Genomic DNA, 22,202 nt, shown 5'->3' on the forward strand with positions numbered 1-22,202 from the left:
CCAAGAAGTCACTAATGGGAGAGGCTTTGGCCAACGATGAAAATTTGGAGGTTTGCTCTGATACAGACGTTAATTCTGATTCCTCTTTGGATTCAGCCAAGTCTGAAAATTATTTTTCTCATTCTTCATCTGAAGATTCTTCGGCCTCTCCGAAGCTCAAAAAAATTAAAAAATGTCTGAAAAAATCCAAACATCTGGATTCTAAAAAAGTAAATTTTTTTGACTGCCTAGGAAATCCTAGGTTTAATGCGGATAATTTGCACCACCCTAGATCTGTGGAGTGGTGTCCTTCATCTGACATTGCAGATTTTATCGATTTCCAGCTTCGTCAACCCTTAAAAAGGGATTCTAGAAATAAAATGAGGGCTGAATGCCCTAGACCAATTCTCCCAAACAATGCTAGTTCTACCCCTGAAGTAGATCCAAAAGTTTTAAAATGTATAGGGTCCCCAGGTTTTAAATTAAAGAAAGGGGTGGATAGGGCTTGGAAAATTTGTCAGGACAAAATGTTAGACACTATTGGCCCATTTGCAAAACTTTTTGGTTTGTCCGAACAAGCCGTATATGACAATTCTTTGTTAGACCTGATCATTGTCAGAGAATGGCTTCAGAGAATGCTCAGTTTTTGGGAAACGCCAACTCTGCGATGTACACTGAACGTAGACGCAATATCCTAAGACAAATTGACCCCAGAGTGTGTGATTTCGCAATAAACGAAAAGCATACAGATACAAATGGTCTTTTATTTGGAGATACATTCATTAAAGAACTAAATAGTTATGTAAACACTTTCTCCAATCTAAATAAAGTGCGAACTTCCATGAAAAAGATCTTCCACCAGGATCGTTTTTCTGAACAGGCTGGGAAAGGTATAGGCCGCTTTCCCGGCCGTGTTTCATACCCAAATAGGTCTCAATTTTCCCAACAATTTCAATCTCAAAGACAATACCAAAACCCAATCTCTTCAAGCTTCTTCCCATCCAGAGGAAGATTTTGGAACCCAAGGCTTCAACGTTCAAGGCAAAGATCCCGCTCCTCTCAAGGTAAAATGTTCTTTTCCTCCCTCTCAGGTTTCTTCCCAAAACATAGTAGGAGGCAGATTACCTCTTTTCACACACAATTGGAACCTGATCACCACAGATCAATGGGTTCTTCATACTGTTTCAGGTCTTTTTATAGATTTTATTTCCCCTCCAGTTTAAAATTCTCTTCCTCTTCCAATAAAGTTTTCAGATTCAGACAGAATTTTATTTCAAAATGAAATTTCAAACCTTTTAGCAAAACAAGCCATAGAACCAGCTTCAGATCTTCAAAAACAAAATTTCAGCAATCTTTTTCTCGTAAAAAAGAAAAATGGTCAATTTCTCCCAGTTATAAATTTAAGATCTCTAAATGCCTTCGTAGTCTATCAACATTTCAAAATGGAAGGTATTCATCTTCTCAGAGATTGTCTTCTAGACAACGATTTCCTAGTCAGATTAGATCTGACAGATGCTCATCTCACTGTTCCGGTAGCTCAAGATCACAGGAAATTTCTTACTTTTATTTGGGAAGGAAAGACTTGGAGTTTCACCTGCATGCCTTTCGGCTTATCTTCAGCTCCTTGGATTTTCACCAAATTTATGAAACCTATAATTACTTGGCTTCGTCTTTGAGGAGTTCGTCTCATCATCTATTTAGACGATATTTTGATTATGAATCAAAATTTGGTCATTTTGAATTCACAACTCCATCTTACTATTTATATTTTAGAAAATTTCGGTTTCTTAGTCAACAAAGAGAAATCTGTTCTTTCACCAACCAAATCTCTAACCTTTTTAGGTTTCCAAATAGATACATTGAAGTCTACACTCAGCCTTCCCAGAGAGAAGATTGTGAATATCTAGAAAGAGATTTCAAAAACTCTTTCATTATCTTTAGTTCCCATCAGAACTATAGCCAGAATAGTTGGGTTACTCTCATCCTCTATTCAGGCTATTTTCCCTGCTCCTCTTCATTACAGGGAACTTTAACGCCTAAAAAATTTTCATCTTCAGAAAGGTCTGTCATATTCCCATTTAATTCCTCTTTCTTCAGAAGCCAAAGAGGAACTTTCATGGTGGCTCTCCCATACAGAAGCTTGGAACGGAAGAGCCATTTTTGGGAAAACTCCAGATCTAATCATAGAATCCAATGCCAGTCATTCGGGCTGGGGAGCTCGTTGTGGTCCTTCAATCACAGGAGTAAAATGGTCTTCAGAAGAAAAACGTTTTTATATCAACTGCTTAGAACTTTTGGCAGGCTCTTTTGCAGTCAAAAGTTTTGTCAAAAATTATTTGCCTGTGTCCATTTTACTCAGAATGGACAATATTTCTGCAGTTCACTATTTGAATCGTCTCGGTGGTACAAAATCGAGAGATTTATCGATTATTACGAAATAATTCATTCATCTTTGCTTGGACAGAAATATTTCTGTCAAGGCAGAATATATTCCAGGCCTATCCAATGTCGCAGCGGATTGGGGTTCTCGATATCTGACAGATTCCAGCGACTGGAAACTTCATCATCAAGTTTTTCATTTGCTTCAATCTCTCAGAGGTCCCTTTTCGATGGATCTGTTCACTTCGAGACTGAATTTTCAGATATGTCCATATTTCAGTTGGCGTCCAGATCCAGATGCTTTGGCGATCAATGCATTTCTCCACCCCTGGCCTCTTCAGACAGCTTATGCGTTTCCCCCTTTTTTGATGATTCAGAGAACTATATCGGTAGTCCGTCGGGATCTCCTTTCAATTCTCCTAATCACTCCCCTTTGGCCATCTCAACCCTGGTACCCATCTCTTCTAGAATTGTCTGTCAACCATCCTGTTCTTCTTCCTGTTTTTCCCCTACTCTTGTCAGAACCAGAAGGTCATCCTCACTATCTTATCCTCCAAGGGTCTCTTTGTCTCATAGCATGGCCAATTGCGGGCAATCCTCATCTCTCCAAGGTTTATCACAGCAAGCTAAGGAACTCCTTCAAGATTCACTGGCCCCTGGGACCAAAAAATGCTATTTTTATGCATGGACCAGATGGTCTAGCTGGTGCATGGAAAGAAACTTGGATCCCCTTTCAGTGGATATAACTTATATTATTAATTTCCTTACATCTCTTTTTTTATTCAGGATTAGCTTACAGAACTATCAATGTCTCTAGATCAGCTATTTCTGCTAAACATTCTTTTGTTAATAATTTTCCTGTGGGTCAACACCCCTTAATTTGCAAATTAATGAAAGGAATTAAACTTAAGACCTCCAGCTCCTAAATATTCTTCCTTCTTGGATGTTGATCTTATATTCTCTCTTTTTAAATCTTGGCCTTCAAATGAATTTTTATCCTTGAAACAACTTTCCGCTAAATTAGCTACCCTTTTATGTTTAATTTCTTTTCGTAGAGTTTCTGATGTCAGAGCTTTAGATTTTAATTCTAAACGTTTTACCCCTGAAGGTGTTACTTTCTTTATTTCTAAAATAACTAAATATTTTTCAACCTCTATATTCTATCCTTAATTACCTTCTGAACCTCTTCTTTGTGTGGTTGTATGTCTCAAAGAGTATGAACTCAGAAATTCTTCTTTTCGTACTTCTGCTTCTAATCAACTTTTGTTATCCTTTATTCCTCCTCATTATCCTGTATCCTCTACTTCTATAGCCAGGTGGGTTAAATGAGTTATGAGAGAAGCAGGTATTGATGTATCTTTTTCTGCTCACTCTGTTAGAGGATCAGCCACTTCTAAAGCATTTTTGAAAGCTGCGACCCTTCAAAAATTTTTGGATGCAGCTGACTGGTCTTCTGATTCTATTTTTAAACAATTTTATTTTAAACCCATTGAACACGCCTCGCTTAACTTATTTTGTTAGTTGCTTTAAACTAGCAAAATATGAGTCTCTGGTCTTGTAATAAAATTCGGATTATCCTAAGTTATGAAGGTATAATCTAGATTTTATTAAAGACACAGAGACAAGTATTTTCCCTCCTCTATATTATATTTTATATTTTCCCACCCTTTATTTGTTTTATTATATTACTAATATTGATTGTATATTTGTTTCAGTTACCAACCAATAATAAGGATATTCTCCTAAGTGGTTTTGTTCCTTCGCATCTCTGTGAAAAGACAAAACTTCAATCAAGTTTTCCCCATCTTGTACAGTCTTCCAGTTGTTCTTCAATCCTTCCAGATAAGACGGATATTTCCTCATGGAATGATTCTTCTCCTCAAGTTTCTACTCTTCATTGGTATCTGTTGCCTTTCCGTCTGGAGCCATTTCTTCATGATGGACTTTTTGTTTCCTTCTTCAGTTGCAAAGAAAGAGGATGTATTACTGTGTATTGGACAGTTTATAGGACTCATTATCAACCTGATTGGCTATGTTGTTTTAGTTTAATTAGTTCTCCATTCCTATTGGTCACTGATCTGTTCTTTGTTTTACTGTCTCCTTTTCAAAATTTGACAGTTATTTGTATTCATTATGTATACTTTTAAAAACTGCATTTAAGTAGTAAAGAAAGAGAATGCAAAATACTCGTCTCTGTGTCTTTAATAAAATCTAGATTATACCTTCATAATTTAGGATAATCTGAATTTATCTCCATCATTTTGAGTTTCTTATCATCAGACTCTTAGGGCTCCATTTATGAAGCAGTGAATGCTGCTTCCGAGTCCCATCGTCTCAGGCTCACATTAGACTCAACAAAAGCTTTGTTATTCTTTAAAGTATTTTTTGCTAGGAAACTGATCATAAAAAAAGCTTTGCTATTTCATATAATACTTTATTATTAAAAAGAATATAAGTTGAAAAAATGTATACCATGTATAAAGATCACTTATAAAACATGTTAAATATGTTAACTTCTTAACGACCGAGGACGTGCCAGAAACGTCCTACAAAAAAATACCCTTAATGGCCAAGGACGTTCCTGGCACGTCCTCTGGTGTTTCAAGTGGAGGAAGCGATACTGATCGCCTCCAGATGCTTTTATCATATTGCAGTGATGCCCCGATATTGAGGCATCCTGCAATACCATTTTTTTTACAAACCGATGCAGTGAGAGCCACTCTGTGGCCCTCTCTGCACTGGTAGAGATGGTGCCGATCATTGGTGGGTGGAAGCATTAGCAGGGAGGTGGGTGGGCAGCCCATTGCTATCCGGCATCCGGTTCCTGTAGGTGCAATATGTACGCCAGGTGCCGGGAGCGTGCGGGGGAGCCTGCGTGGGGCACGTGCGGGCGCGTGTAGCAACCACTGCCACCAATGCAAATGAATGGGAAAGAGGGAGAGGGAGGGGAAAAAATAATGATCGAAGGATCTAGGAGGGGGAGAGGGAGGGGGGTCAGCTACACTACAGAAAAGTGATACTTAAAAAACAAAAACTTTTTTGGGGGGGAGCAAAATGGGTAACCCAGGATGGCAGCAAATGGGTAGTGGGGGGAGGGTTAGAAAGCTGTTTGGGAGAGATCAGGGAGGTTGGGGGCTAAGGGGCGGGGTCCATCAGAGCTACACAATTATTTTTTTTTAAAAAAAAGCCTTTTATTTTAGTACTTAAAGGGAAACTGTACCCAAATTTTTTCTTTTGTAATTCAGAAAGAGCGTGCAATTTTAAGCAACTTTCTAATTTACTCCTATTATCAAGTTTTCTTCGTTCTCTTGCTATCATTATTTGAAAAAGAAGGCATCTAAACTTTTTTTTTGTTTCAGTACTCTGGACAGCACTTTTTTATTGGTGGATGAATTTATCCACCAATCAGCAAGGACAACCCAGGTTGTTCACCAAAAATGGGCCGGCATCTAAACTTACATTCTTGCATTTCAAATAAAGATACCAAGAGAATGAAGAAAATTTGATAATAGGAGTAAATTAGAAAGTTGCTTAAAATTTCATGCTCAATCTGAATCACAAAATAATTTTTTTGGGTACAGTGTCCCTTTAAGATGGCGGGGACAATTGTTGGGTGGGGGAGGGAAGACTGTTTGGGAGGGATCAGGGGGTGGGATCTGTCAGGTGGGAGGCTGATCTCTACACTAAAGCTAAAATTAACCCTACAAACTACCTAATTAATCCCTTCACTGCTGGGCATAATGCAAGTGTGGTGTGCAGCGGCATTTTGCGGCCTTCTAATTATCATAAAGCAATACCAAAGCCATATATGTCTATTATTTCTGAACAAAGGGGATCCCAGAGAAGTATTTACAACCATTTATGTCATAATTGCACAAGCTGGTTGTAAATAATTTCAGTGAGAAACCTAAAGTTTGTGAAAAAGTGAACTTTGTTTTTTTTTTATTTGATCGCATTTGGCGGTGAAATGGTGGCAATATATATGGAAATATACCAAAATGGGCCTAGATCAATACTTTGGTTTGTCTTCTAAAAAAATATACACATGTCAAGGGATATTCAAATATTCCTGACAGATATCAATGTTCCAATGTAACTATCGCTAATTTTTTTTTGGGGGGGGAATGGATTTGGAAATATCAAAGTGCTACTTGTATTTATTGCCTATAACTTACAAAAAAAGCAAAGAACATGTACACATTGGGTATTTCTAAACTCAGGACAAAATATAGAAACTATTTAGCATAGGAGTTTTTTTGGTGGCTGTAGATGTCTAACGGATTTGGGGGGTCAAAGATAGAAAAGGTGTGTTTTTTTTTCCATTTTATTCATCATATTTTATATATTTTTTATAGTACATTATAAGATATGATTAAAATAATGGTATCTTTAGAAAGTCCATTTAATGGTGAGAAACACAGTATATAATATGTGTAGGTACAGTAAATGAGTAAGAGGACAATTACAGCTAAACACAAACACAGCAGAAATGCAAAAATAGCCTTGGTCCCAGACAGTCAACAAATGGAAAAGAGGTCTGGTCATGAAGGGGTTAAATTAATGTAAAACTTGTATTAAAGTGAGTGAAATTAATAGAATGTTAATGATTGGGCTCAAAACTCCTCAGATATCTTTGCTTATTAGATGATACTAAAACTCCCCTTATCTTTATTGACAGATATGACTCCAGAAGTCTGAAAAAAGTAGTTGCTAATAAGCACAAGGACAAAAATAATAATATATTTACCTCCTTTAGATACAGCAAAAAAATTGACTTTTATCCCTTAAAGGATTTTCTCCTTTTTATTAAATTGACCTTTTCAACTAGGATTTGTTGTGTAAATCTTTTCAATTTTAAACAGTTTTTTTTATATATTGTGCCCTGATTTATTCTTTTATCAAATACTTTTCAAAACTGAAATAAATACAATTGTCTAAATATGCACACAATAATCATTGCTTACTTTACCTATGCCAGCTGAGAAGAGGTTTAGGAGAGCCAGTGGCACGACAAAGTAAAGTAATATCCTCTTGACGGTCTGCAGTTGCATTAAAAGATCTTTGTTGGGGTAAAATAGCTGGCGGAACTGTATGTAAAATGAAAAAAAAAAAAAAAAAGATTACGTTATAACTAAATTCGCAGATACATTATCTTACAAAGGATAAAATAAAACACATGCATTTACATGACTATTTTTTAAAATAAGCTTGAGTATTGTTTTTTAGTACTACAGATATATGAAATTGCAAATTTGGAAAGAACAAAAGAGGCGCCTGTGTGTATCGGTAATGATATAATATGTTCACCATCTATGATCCCTAATCAGGGTACTCACATTTGTGAGGAGCACTCAGACAGTGCTATTAGGTAGACACTGGATATTTAACAGCGGACCAGCTCACTGATTAGCCTGGATATAGGAACGAGATGTCATCAGAGTCTGGAGAAAGGAAACAGACAGGGCCCCTGTGTGTACCAGTAATATAACCAGATGGGGTCAGTGTATATATCCCTAGTCAGGGTACTCACAAGAAGAGCACTCAGACAGTGCTATCAGAAGCAGACTGGATATTCAACAGTGACCCAGTTCACTGGACCTCATGATGACAGGAACACAGGACCCCAGATACACTTGAGTCTCAGAGGTGATGAATACTATAAAGTGCTAAGTTAATGTGGCAGTATATGCAACCAAGGGCTCCCTTAGGGAGTGGTAGATAGTAGGTAGGCAAGTAAGGCAAGTAAAGTCCCAATGTTTGAATAAAATTATATAAAAAAAGATTTATTAAAATTCAAAAATATATAAAAAAAATCAAAAATATATAAAAAAAAATTCAAAAATATATATAAAAACAAAAGGACCAAAAGGTAAGGAATGCTAGCTACCCTCCTTATAAAATGCAACACGTTTCTCAGCGCTTCAGAACACTGTTTCATCAGATGCCTGATGAAACAGTGTTCTGAAGCGCTGAGAAACGTGTTGCATTTTATAAGGAGGGTAGCTAGCATTCCCTACCTTTTGGTCCTTTAGTTTTTATATATATTTTTGAATTTTCATAAATCTTTTTTTTTATATATTTTTATTCAAACATTGGGACTTTACTTGCCTTACTTGCCTACCTACTATCTACCACTACCTAAGGGAGCCCTTGGTTGCATATACTGCAGCATTAACTTAGCACTTTATAGTATTCATCACCTCTGAGACTCGAGTGTATCTGGGGTCCTGTGTTCCTGTCATCATGAGGTCCAGTGAACTGGGTCACTGTTGAATATCCAGTCTGCTTCTGATAGCACTGTCTGAGTGCTCTTCATAAATGTGAGTACCCTGACTAGGGATATATACACTGACCCTATCTGGTTATATTACTGGTACACACAGTCTGTTTTCTTTCTCCAGACTTTGATGACATCTCATTCCTATATCCAGGCTAATCAGTGAGCTGGTTCGCTGTTAAATATCCAGTCTGTACCTAATAGCACTGTCTAAGTGCTACTCACAAATGTGAGTACCCTGATTAGGGATCATAGATGGTGAACATATTATATCATTACCGATACACACAGGCGCCTCTTTTGTTCTTTTCAAATTTGCAGTTATTGTGACATCTATGTGTGAAGAGACTGCAGCCCTATTCATCGATCACTGAACAAAACCTCACCCTTTGATATCCAGTTGGAACACCAGTTTTAAATGGACTTCTATCTATAGAGGCCTTGGTCTGCTATTACTTTGGTGTTTGGTAATACTTTGGTATTAGTATTGTATGAAAGAAACTGTATAATATTTCTAGGTTGTTTTTCATTTACTGGTTATATTTAGGTTGTATCTCACATATTGTGATATATATGGCCTGGCCATATTGTAGTTAAAGCAGCACATTATATTATATTATATGTGTTCACTTTTGTATAATATTTTAGCACCCCCTATTAAGAGATAGTGCTCATTAATATCTCTTTTACTTAGATATATGAAATTTAGGTACAAATCCCCAAATCCGGAATTCTAAACATTTTAATTACATTTTTTTTTTGTTAAATTAAATTAGGGAAAATTATTTTTTTTTTTCATGCCTGTAAGTCACAATCTTCTCTACCTGTGTCTTCACTTTATTTATTTATTTATTTTTCTAAAAAGGAAATAGAAGCCTATATTTATTTAAAACAACAAATATTACCTTTGTGATTTCAGTACTGTACTATCTTTCTGAGGGTACTATGTATACAAAAGTATTAAAAATCATATAAAAGTACCTTTAGGTTTCATGTATAAGCTGTATTATTACATATACATATTGCCTTAATGACATTAGATATTCTTGTTTACACTTGGGGGCATATGTATCAAAGTGCGAGCGGACAGGATACAATGTAGCGTATCATGTACGCTGCACATCGATAAATACGCTGTCTGCATTTATCATTGCACATGCAGTTCTCCAGCACTGCTTGTGCAATACTGCCCCCTGCAGATTTACGGGGGTGTCTATCAACCCGATTGTATTCGATCGGGTTGATTTATGTCCGCCACCTCAGAGCAGATCGACAAGTTATGGAGCAGCGGTCTTTAGACGGCTGCGTCACAAATTCTGTTACCGGCGAGCCATTCAGAGCTTGATAATTTGGCCCCTTGGTCTGATTTCCTCTCCAAACTGTCCGATTTAAAAAATGCAAATATTCCAAAATCCAAACCTTCCCTGGTCCAAAGCAGTTTCTACCTGAACTACACATCTGGAAACATTCTTAAATTGTAAAGCAGGTATAGAGAATTAAAGACAGTGGCATATATTTCAATCTGCCAGGTGATCTCTTCACACAGGTTTACAGGGTTCAAAAAATAATTTTCAAATTCAGAATAAATAAATAAATAAATATATAAATATATATATATATATATATATATATATATATATATATATAGTTATTTTATATACTATATATAATATTGTACCATGCAATTGTGCATGTGATCATGAGATTTCAATGGTGGGATCGGGTCAGGGGGGGTGTCCCTATGTAGCTAGGCATGCCCTCCAGACCGCGATCCCATCCAGGAAGCGCCATTGGCTTCAGGACAGCCAAACAGCTCGGACATTTTGTTCCGTCCTAACGGCGCTATATCCCGGGCACCGTTAGGATGGAATATAACACCGCAACGGCGTTAAAAGGTTAAAGGGACATGAAACCTAATTTCTTTCTTTCATGATTCATATAGAATATACGATTTTAAACATCTTTCCAATTCACTTCCATTATCTGATTTGCTTAGTTTTCTTAGTATCCTCTGTTGAAAAGCATACTCAGGAGTTAGCAACTAGCTGCTGATTGGTGGCTGCACATCTTGTCATTGGCTTACTGATGTGTTCAGCTAGTTCCCAATAGTGCATTATTGCTCTTTCAACAAACAATGCCAAGAGAATAAAGCAAAATGTTAATACAAGTAAATTGGAAAGCTGTTTAAAAATGCATGTGGTGTTTGAATCATAAAATAAACATTTTGGGTCTCCTGTCCCTTTAAACCACATGTAGGCTTTTTGCAATTATCTTGTCTTTCGGTATTTTTTTATTTTTGGGCTGACATTCTCATTTGTGCTCAAGTTACATTTTAACAAACACAAGCATTTCCTAGATTCATCAAAATGCAAAAAATAATGAATAAGCCACACATTTTAAATTATAAATGGTGTTAACAAGTAAATTATTCATATTGGGATGTGTGTTCATTATTGCTTTTTAGTTCTGGACTTTATAAATATTTGACTTATATTTTGAAACAAAATGATAGGAAAATGTTAACTGCACACATGTAATAAAATGAGTCATCAGCATGCATTAATCTTTTACCCAGTTTTATACTGCATTTGCATAGCTGTTATTAATTTGCAATTGTAAAATGGTAAAAATATCTCTTCACAAAATCCCACATCAGCCTCAGTTTAACACAATGTATATACTTTTAGATTTTGTGTTTTAACAGCTTACAAAAAAGTTTGTAGGTGATAAGCAGAAAAATAGCCTTCACAACATATTTCTGAGTGTTTATCACTACTGTGATATTGTGGCATTAGGTGGGACAGAAATGTATTTATATATTACAGGGATACTCAAGTCAAAATAAACTTTTATGATTCAGAAAGAGCAGCAGTTTTAAGACAGTTTCCACTTTGCTTCCATTATCAAATTTTGAACAGTCTTTTTATATTCTCACCTTCTGGGGAACAAGATCGTACTGAGCATGTGCACAAGATCACAGGGTATATGTATACTAGTCTGTGATTGGTTGATGTCTGTCACATTATACAGGGGTCGGAAAATGGTAGAAAAAAATAAAAATAAAATTAAAATCTACTGCTTATTTGAAATTCAGAGTAGGTGTTAAACCATTGTCTTTTTATTATGGACTTGTTAATTATGTAGTTCTACTGCATTGAGTGGTCCTTTAACTATGTGATACCTCATACAGCTAAAAAGATCTGTAGGAAACACAAGAAAACAAAAATTGTTACTGCACCATTTAGAAATGGTGTTAAAAAGCCATTACAGTCACATAATGGCATGCTCTAATACATTAGCGCATGTAATTTTTAGACTATTGACCATTGACTACTGTGTGTTTAACCCTTACAATGGGGTTAAACACACAGTAGAAATACCACTCAAGACTCGCAGGGCACTGCTCGTCTCGAGCAGAAAAAACAGCTCATCAATTTAGCAGCGCTAGTTCCACATCTGAGTCTTGCAACTAGCGCTGCTAATGGGATTAGCAGCATTTTGCACTTGGGACCAGCAGTGCCCTGTGAGTCCAGAGAAGTATTTCTACTGTGTGTTTAACCCCTATTTATACATTTTGTATTTATTTATTTATTTATTTGTTTATTCAATGGGAAAAACATCTTCAGCTGTGTTCTTATTTTTTGGGATCTATTAAATAACGGAGTAACATTTTATACATTTAATGAACAAGTTTCCAGAAAAGGTAGCATGAATTAAATATATTTTCTAATTGTATCAGGTGATGTGGCCATCAACAGTTTCAAACATATCAAGGCAAAAAATCCCTTTAGCCATTTAACTCTTTTATATTGATAATCAAACACAGTTTCAAAATGTCTCTTATATATGGGATATACTTTTGCTTTAACACCACAGGAGAGAAATGTCCATTCGGAACCTAATCAAAGACACTTTTTGTCCTGGTAAATACTTTGGTGAACAAATGGTACAGTTTGAAATGTTACTCTCAAAAGCTTTGTATCTGGTCTTACATTAAAGACATGGCTACATTAATTCTAGTTAACAAATTCAACATCAAAGAGGACGTTTCTTCTCTTCCTTTTTCTTTTGGCTTTATCTCCATATCACTATAAGGAGATTTTTAAAAGGAAGAATAATTAGGGTGTTGGCTTTAAAGTATAATGCACTGCAATTAGTTTGTTGTAAACATTTTCCTTGGAAGTACATTTATGATAACACTTTAAAATAAATTGAATTAAAATAAATAAATTAAAAGCTACATTCAAAGCAAGCTGTTAAAAGGAATAGTCTAGTCAAAATTAAATGTTCATGATTCAGATAGAGCATGCAATTTAAAGCAAATTTCTAATTAATTTATATTATCAAGTTTTCTTCGTTCTCTTGGTATCTTTATTTGAAAAAGCAAGAATATGATGCATAGGAACCGGCCCATTTTTGGTTCAGCACCTGGGTAGCACTTTCTGATCAGTGTCTAAATGTAGCCACAAATCAGCAAGCGCTACCCAGGTGCTGAACCAAAAATTGCCTGTCTCCTAAACTAACATTCAAATAAAGATACCAAGAGAATGGAGATAATAGGAGAACATTTGAAAGTTGCTTAAAATTGCATGTTCTATCTGAATGAATCATGAAAGTTTATTTTTTTCTAGACTATTCCTTTAATTTACTCCTAGAAAATAGACGTATGTTTTAAAAGTACTAGGTGGAATTGAAGTGATACCTTAAAGTTAGTCACATTCAAGGTGTATTAAGCATGCAAAAGATATTTAATCCATACTAGTTATCACTTGGAAGCTATGTTTTATTTGTATTATGAAAGCTTTTCAAGCATAGGTTAAACACGTTTCTTAGAACCCGAAAAATATTTTTTTATAAGTAGAGGCTCAAGTTCACATAAAGAAGAAAACTCTTTAAATCAGATGACTACAACTTGGAAATGCCTGCTGGTTACCTTCCAATGGAAAACTTATAGAAAGTAGAAGTGAACATATCATTGCAGATACATCCTTTCAAGGACTAGACTATGGCCCCTATTTATCAAGCCGTCTACCACGAATACGCTGGAATTCTGCAGCGCAATTGTGGCGAGCTTGATTCCCCTTAGTTATCAAACCCTACAGACCAGCAAAAGTAGATATAAGTGATGTAACATACGATCCGCCGGTCTCAGTCCAACACAGATCGATGCTTACGTCACTACAGATGTTCTGATTGCAAATTCGGCACTATCTGACTACTTTTGCTAGTTAACAAATGTCTAACAGGTACGCTCGCCACTATTCTGGCCCAGCATACCTGGTTTTCAATCCGCCGCCCTGGAGGCCATGGATGCCATAGGAATCAATGGGAGTCTGGAAGCTGCGAAAGCTCATGTTCGCCGCTGCCTGATATCCCATTGATTCCTATGGGAGAATAAAAGTTACGTTTACACCTAACACCCTAACATGTACCCCGAGTTTAAACACCCATAATCTGCCGCCCCCTACACCGCCGCCACCTACATTATACTTATTAACCCCTATTCTGCCATCCCGCCACCGCTGTTACCTAAACTAACTAAAGGTATTAACCCCTAAACCCCTGGCCTCCCACATCACTAGCACTTACTAAACCTATTAACCCCTAAACCGCCAGCCCCACACATCGCCATAAACTAAATTAACCTATTAACCCCTAAACCTAACAACCCGCTAACTTTATATTACATATTAACGCATCCCTATCTTATAATAAATTTAAACTTAACTTTAGATTTAAATTAAACTATATTAAATTAATAATTAATCTACCCTATTATACTAAAATTACATTAAACAATATTAAACTATTAATTAACCTACCCTAAATATTATACTAAATTACATTAAACTATATTAAACTAATAATTAACCTACCCTAACTATTATACTAAATTACATTAAACTATATTAAACTAATAATTAATCTACCCTAACTATTATACTAAATTACATTAAATTGCAAATTAAATTAACTATACACCTGTAATATAAATTTAAACACCTAATCCTACTCAAATAATGTAAATCTACTATAAAAAATTACAAAGTTACAAAAAACTAACAAGTAAGTTACAAAAAATAACAAACACTAAGTTACAAAAAAATAAAAAAAAAATAAACACTAAGTTACACAAAATAAAAAATAAATTACCAAAGATTTAAACTAATTACACCTAATCTAAGAGCCCTATGAAAATAAAAAATCCCCCCGAAAATAAAAAAAACCTAGCCTACAATAAACTACAAATAGCACTTAAAAGGGCCTTTTGCGGGGCATTGCCCCAAAGCAATCAGCTCTTTTACCTGTAAATAAAAAATACAAATACCCCCCAACAGTAAAACCCACCACCCACACAACCAACCCCCCAAATAAAAACCTAACTAAAGAAACCTAAGATCCCCATTGCCCTGAAAATGGAATTTGGATGGGCATTGCCTTTAAAAGGGCATTTAGCTCCATTGCTGCCCAAACCCTAATCTAAAACTGAAACCCACCCAATACACCCTTAAAAAATCCTAACAATAACCCCCTGAAGATTCACTTACAGTTTTGAAGATCCAATATCCATCCTCCAAGAAACCGGGAGAAGTCCTCATCGAAGCCGGGAGAAGTCTTCACCCAAGCGGCCGAAGTCTTCATCCAAGCCCGCAGAAGTCTTCACCCAGACGGCATCTTCTATCTTCATCCATCCGGCGAGGAGCGGGTCCATCTTCAAGACATCCGATGTGGAGCATCTTCTTCTTTCTGACGACTAACGACAAATGAAGGTTCCTTTAAGTGACATCATCCAAGATGGTATCCCTTAGATTCCGATTGGCTGATAGAATTATTTCAGCAAATCGGAATTAAGGTTGAAAAAATCTGATTGGCTGATGCAATCAGCAAATAGGATTGAAGTTCAATCCTATTGGCTGATCCAATCAGCCAATAGGATTGAGCTCACATACTATTGGCTGATTGGATCAGCCAATAGGATGAAAGCTCAATCCTATTGGCTGATTGCAACAGCCAATAGGATTTTTTCAACCTTAATTCCGATTGGCTGATAGAATTCTATCAGCCAATCGGAATCTAAGGGACTCCATCTTGGATGACGTCACTTAAAGGAACCTTCATTCATCGTTAGTCGTCGGAAAGAAGAGGATGCTCCGCGTCGGATGTCATGAAGATGAACCTGCTCCTCGCCGGATGGATGAAGATAGAAGATGCCGTCTGGGTGAAGACTTCTGCGGACTTGGATGAAGACTTCGGCCGCTTGGATGAAGACTTCTCCTGGCTTCGATGAGGACTTCTCCCGGCTTCTTGGAGGATGGATGTCAGATCTTTAAAACTGTAAGTGAATCTTCAGGGGTTAGTGTTAGGATTTTTTAAGGGTGTATTGGGTGGGTTTTAGTTTTAGATTAGGGTTTGGGGTGCAATAGAGCTAAATTCCCTTCCAAATGCCCTTTTCAGGGCAATGGGGAGCTTAGGTTTTTTTAATTAGGTTTTTATTTGGGGGGTTGGTTGTGTGGGTGGTGGGTTTTACTGTTGGGGGGGTATTTGTATTTTTTATTTACAGGTAAAAGAGCTGAGTTTTTTGGGGCAATGCCCCGCAAAAGGCCATTTTAAGGGCTATTTGTAGTTTATTGTAGGCTAGGGTTTTTTTTTTTTGGGGGGGGGGGCTTTTTTATTTTCATAGGGCCCTTAGATTAGGTGTAATTAGTTTAAATCTTTGATAATTTATTATTTATTTTGTGTAACTTAGTGTTTGTTATTTTTTGTAACTTAGTTGTTAGTTTTTTTGTAACTTTGTAATTTTTTATAATAGATTTAAATTGTTTGAGTAGGATTAGGTGTTTAAATATATAATATAGTTAATTTAACTTGTAGTTTAATGTAATTTTAGTATAACAGTTAGGGTAGTTTAATTATTAGTTAAATATAGTTTAATGTAATTTAGTATAACAGTTAGGGTAGATTAATTATTAGTTTAATATAGTTTAATGTAATTTAGTATAATATTTAGGGTAGATTAATTAATAGTTAAATATAGTTTGATGCAATTTTAGTATAATAATTAGGGTAGATTAATTATTAATTTAATATAGTTTAATTTAAATCTAAAGTTAAGTTTAAATTTATTATAAGATAGGGATGAGTTAATATTTAATATAAAGTTAGTGGGCTGTTATGTTTAGGGGTTAATAGGTTAATTTAGTTTATGGCAATGTGGGGGTGGCGGTTTAGGGGTTAATAACTTTTTAAAGTTGTGGTGGGCTCCGTGAGCGTTGGGATAGGGGCTAATAACATAATGTTGGGGGCGGCAGTGTAGGGGGCAGCAGATTCGGGGTTAAGAACATAATGTAGGTGGTGGCAGGGTCCGGGAGCGGTGGCTTAGGGGTTAATACATTTATCAGCATTGCAGTGGGCTCTGGGAGCGGTGGTTTAGGGGTTAATACATTTATTAGAGTTGTGGTGGGCTCTGGGAGCGGCAGTTTAGGGGTTAATACATTTATTACAGTTGTGGGGGGTCCGGGAGTGGCTGTTTAGGGGTTAATATGTTTATTAGAGTTATGGAGGGCTCCGGGAGTGGCGGTTTAGGGGTTAATAACTTTATAAGAGTTGCGGCGGGGTCCGGGAGTGGTGGGTTAGGGGTTAAACAGTTTAGTATAGAGGCGGTGCTTAGTGACAGTATACAAATAAAGCTGGGAAAAAGTTGAATAGCAGCGAGATTGATGATTGGTAGTTAACAACAGTCCACTGCTCATCGCCCCGTACTTTGCGCGTGGCTTTTTGACAGCTTTTTTGTTACATTTAGAGAACGTATTCAGGTCCGTGGCAGCTATGTAACACGATGTCATGAGAGCGTAATGGTGCCGTTGAATGCAAGTAAGTTGACGGTTTGATAAGTAGGCCTCTAAGAGTGGAGCGCTATTTATCGCTCCTGCTCACGCACTAACTCCACTAGAAGTATGTTTTTTTTTCTGCTCGTCAGGTACCATGTGTATTACAAGTTTAAAGTAAAAAAGTTTCTGCCCACCCGCTTACCCGACACAATAGGAAATACCATTGTCTGTCATAAAGGAAAAGTCAAAATTAAACTTTATGATTCAGATAGAGCACACTATTCTAAACAAGTTTCCAATTCCATTATCAAAATGTGTACAATATTTTTATATGCAGAATTTCTGTGGTACCATCTCCTACTAAAATAGACTGCTCCTAGGTGGTAACTCGCCATAGAACAAGCTACTGAGCTGTCGTTCATTCCTGGTAGAGTACTTCTCTCTTTGTAATCATCTCCTACTGAGCATGTGCAAGGATTCCCAGAACATATGTATATGAATTTTGCAATTGGCTGATGCCTGTTACATGATGAAATGGGAAGGCAAATTTAACTAACGTTAAAATATGTCAGAGAAAAACCTACTACTCATTTGAAATTCAAACTAAGTACTATTGCATTGTAATTTTATTATGTTTAGTCATCCTTTAAATAGCATCTTATAAAATTAAGGTTGTGAAAAGTTGGTACATGACACCCACAGTATTAAATCTCCTATAAAGCCTATGGGATACGTTTAGGGGGCTTTTATTTAAATTTGACAGGCACACCCCTTGCTTATGTAAATAAAATAAAACGGAATCAAATTTAATTAAAATTGAACATTGTTCTACTAAGAAGGTTGATGCAAAATTATATTTCTATATTTTCCCTTGCTCATTCATTCTTGATATGTTTGGCATATCTGTTACTCATTCCTTTGAAACATATGGTTACTTTTTATAATATCACTATAGAACTTTAAATATTAATTAAGATCATTATACCTTAAAATATTTGCGTTTAACAATGCAATGTATAATTTATTTTGAATAATTTTTCTTGTTATTCTATTCTGTATTTTACCCCACAATTAGCTAGATTATGATTGGCATGCTAATTGTTGTGCGTGAGTGAAAAGGGGTTTATCGCACAAGTAGGACACATACTACAGGTTAAAAGTAAACACTTTAACTTGAGTGCAATTGAATTTAACTTTATGGTAAACTCTCCCCTTTTTAAAATCAGATCTGGAATGTTAGTAATTGTTTAGATGGAGTTTAATTCATAGGTTGTAATGAAGATTGACTATAACTTACTTTTTAATATAGATTGAAAATTAAAGGACCAGTCAACACATTAGATTTGCATAATCAACAAATGCAAGATAACAAGACAATGCAATAGCACTTAGTCTGAACTTCAAATGAGTAGTAGATTTTTTTATAACAAATTTCAAAGTTATGTATATTTCCACTCCCCTTGTACCATGTGACAGCAATCAGCCAATCACAAATGCATATACGTATAGTCTGTGAATTCTTGCACATGCTTAGTAGGATCTGGTGACTCAAAAATTGTAAATATAAAAGACTGTGCACAATTTTTTTAATGGAAGTAAATTGGAAAGTTGTTTAAAATTACATGCTGTATCTGAATCATGAAAATTGAATTTAACCTGAGTGTCCCTTTAAATACCCTGCACTCCACTGTCCACTCCAAAAGTCAATTTTTCAGTGAGTTAATGGTTTGAATTGTTCATCAAACAGTGCTCTCCCCATATGGCACTTTTTAGCATCTATAGTGCTTATTGGAGAACAATTCAAAATATTAGCTCACAGGAAATAAGTTTATGTGAATCTAAAGCTAGTATCATAGGCAGTTCACATGCGAATAGCTTAAAGCACAGCTTAACACTAGCTGAAATAAGCAAGTCTGACATTCAACTGTGAAGAGAATCTGCCAGTTTGATCGGTTGAAGGGCAGTAAGAAAGCTTTTGTTCAGATCGAAAAATAAGCTTGAATGGGCCATGGAAAAACTGCCAGTGGACTACTCAAGACTGGAAGAAAGTCTTATGGATCTATGAATCAAAATTTTAAAACTTCAGTTTATCATGCAGGGTTTTTCTACGGCCTTGAGTAGGCTAAAGGATGGTTCCTCGCTGTGTGAAACCAACAGTCAACCATGAAGGAGGAAGCGTGATGGTCTAGGGTCTTTTCTGATGACTTACAAAGAGTGAGTGACACTTTGAAACAAAGTTTTGCAGCACAATGCAATACCCTCTGGTATATGTTTAGTTGGACAGGGGTTCATCCCACAGCAAGATAATGACCCAAAACATACCTCCAGGTTATAGTAGAACTACCTTAGAGAGAAATAAAAAGACAGTAGACTTCAAATCATAGAATCTACAGCAGAGGCTCCAGACTTATGCTGGTTTTGGATGAACTTGAAAGAAGGTTTAAGCAAAGCAACTTTCAAGTAGAACAAATTTGGGGAAACTTTTGGAACAGTGTAGGGAATAAATTGGCTAACAGTATTTTATTTGAATTGTAAAAACAATATCACAATTGTGTTTGGCGTTTATATATGCAAAAGCTTGTTACTTTAATGAGTCAAAAATTTAGATTACATTTAGTTAAACATATATATTCCATGTTTTCTATTTTAGTTCCATGTTTTATTTGTTCAACACTTTAATTTCAAAATACATTAAAACTTTAAACTGTGTACAATTAAATATAAATATGGAGGTATTCTAAAACTTTGACCAGTATTATTATTATTCTTTATATATTAAGCGCCAACAGATTCCACAGCGCTGCCCATGGGTACAAGGATAACAGTACAATGGAGAAACAATACGATAAGACAACATTTTAAAGACAAAAACAGGGGGAATTGAGGGCCCTATTCCCATGGGAACTTACAATCTAGGTGATATGTATGAAAAAAAAAAAACATTTTAAATGCCTCCAAATACCATCAATTGTTTTCAATGTATTGAACAGTTCAAAATAATATATTTATAAATATATTAAAGTCAGATCTCATTCTTACCATTCACGATTACATTGATATCACGGAAATCAATTTCTCCTCTAACCTCCACTCGTCCCTCACATCTGTATACACCTTCATCTCTTTTACCTATATTCCGAATCTGTAGATTATTGTTTGCTAACATTGCAAATTGACCTAAAAGATTTTTTTTAAACAAAATAAAGAGAAAAAAAATCAAGGGTCAATAAAATGCATTGAAAGAACATTTCACTTACCTATTTTGACAGAGAGTTTTGAATTTACATAACGCTAACAGACTGTACATGAAAAATGCATTGCTCAATTTGAAAGTAAAATGTAATTTTGAAAGTTTAATATTTTAGAGCACAGAAGGTGTTCTATGTAGCTTGTAAGAAAAGAAAAAAAGAGTTCTTATTTAGAAATTCTATTATCTGGAATAATTTCATTTTTGAACAAAGGTTAATGTTTTTTACATGCAACAGTAACTGTTTAAATTGATATCTATTTTGAAATTAATTTTCTCATACTGCACATAATAGATATAACAGAACATACTATATAAACTATAATGCTTTTTCTTTCTATATCCAAATAGAAACTATTATTTGCTGCTGTGTTCCTTTTACCATTACCACCTTATCCAGCTATTTAATTTTAAAGAAATTCATAATTTTATGTGATTATTGCTCAATTATATAGTTAACTGTGGGTTCTTGTAATTAGTTACTACTCATGAGTACAATAAACATATTTAAAACCATAGGATTTAGAGAAAATAAAAACACATTTGCCCCAATAAATAAAACACTAGTACCTATCTAAGCTATTTTTAGTAAATCAGAGAGAGAGAGAGAGAGAGAGAGAGAGAGAGAGAGAGAGAGAGAGAGAGAGAGAGAGAGAAGATAGAAAGAGAACACAGAGAGAGAGAGAGAGAGAGAGAGAGAGAGAGAGAGAGAGAGAGGATAGAAAGAGAACACAGAGAGAGAGAGAGAGAGAGAGAAGATAGAAAGAGAACACAGAGAGAGAGAGAGAGAGAGAAGATAGAAAGAGAACACAGAGAGAGAGAGAAGATAGAAAGAGAACACAGAGAGAGAGAGAGAGAGAGAGAGAGAGAAGATAGAAAGAGAACACACAGAGAGAGAGAGAGAAGATAGAAAGAGAACACACAGAGAGAGAGAGAGAGAGAGAGAGAGAGAGAGAATATTGTAGACAACTGTATATTCTATCTGAATTATGAAATAATTAATTTGGGTTTAGTATCCCTTTAACAGCATTCTTTTTGTTTACCAAGTACTTTATAAAAATAAAAAAAAAAGACTGTTACAAAAATCAATATTTATCATTTATTTTATGATTTTGTGGGATTTCTGCAAACTAAAGGTATTTTTCTAAACATGTATCATCTGCTGATAAAATTAGCATATTTGTAAGTAAATTACAAAGTACTGAAAATTGTCATTAATTTGAAAAGGCTCAACAGTATCCTTGTCAGTTTCAGCACATGACTAAAGCACAGTTCATCACTGAAGAGTTTAAATTCAACCTCCTATTTCTAACACTAGCCCCATAGGGCTATTAATGCTTTTGGACAGAGTACATTTTATAGAGGGAAGGGTAAACAGCACTAGACATTATTAATGGTGGTAATTAGGAAATACCTAGATTCCAGGTCCAAAACATAGTAATGCTCTTTATAATACTTGTTTGAAAAAAGGAGAAATAATTTACAACAAGCT

At 35.5% G+C, this 22,202-nt stretch overlaps 1 protein-coding gene across 1 annotated transcript in view; it reads right to left on the reverse strand.

Moving 5' to 3' along the window:
* The window catches only part of NCAM2 (neural cell adhesion molecule 2), a 609,436-nt gene that overhangs the window by 340,331 nt on the left and 246,903 nt on the right, over nt 1–22,202 (reverse strand). The window contains 2 exon segments of the mRNA XM_053706007.1: nt 7,328–7,445; nt 20,503–20,640. Coding sequence (XP_053561982.1) covers nt 7,328–7,445; nt 20,503–20,640 — 256 coding nt within the window.

Source organism: Bombina bombina, chromosome 3, assembly GCF_027579735.1.
Source record: "Bombina bombina isolate aBomBom1 chromosome 3, aBomBom1.pri, whole genome shotgun sequence".
NCBI classification, from domain to species: Eukaryota; Metazoa; Chordata; class Amphibia; order Anura; family Bombinatoridae; genus Bombina; species Bombina bombina.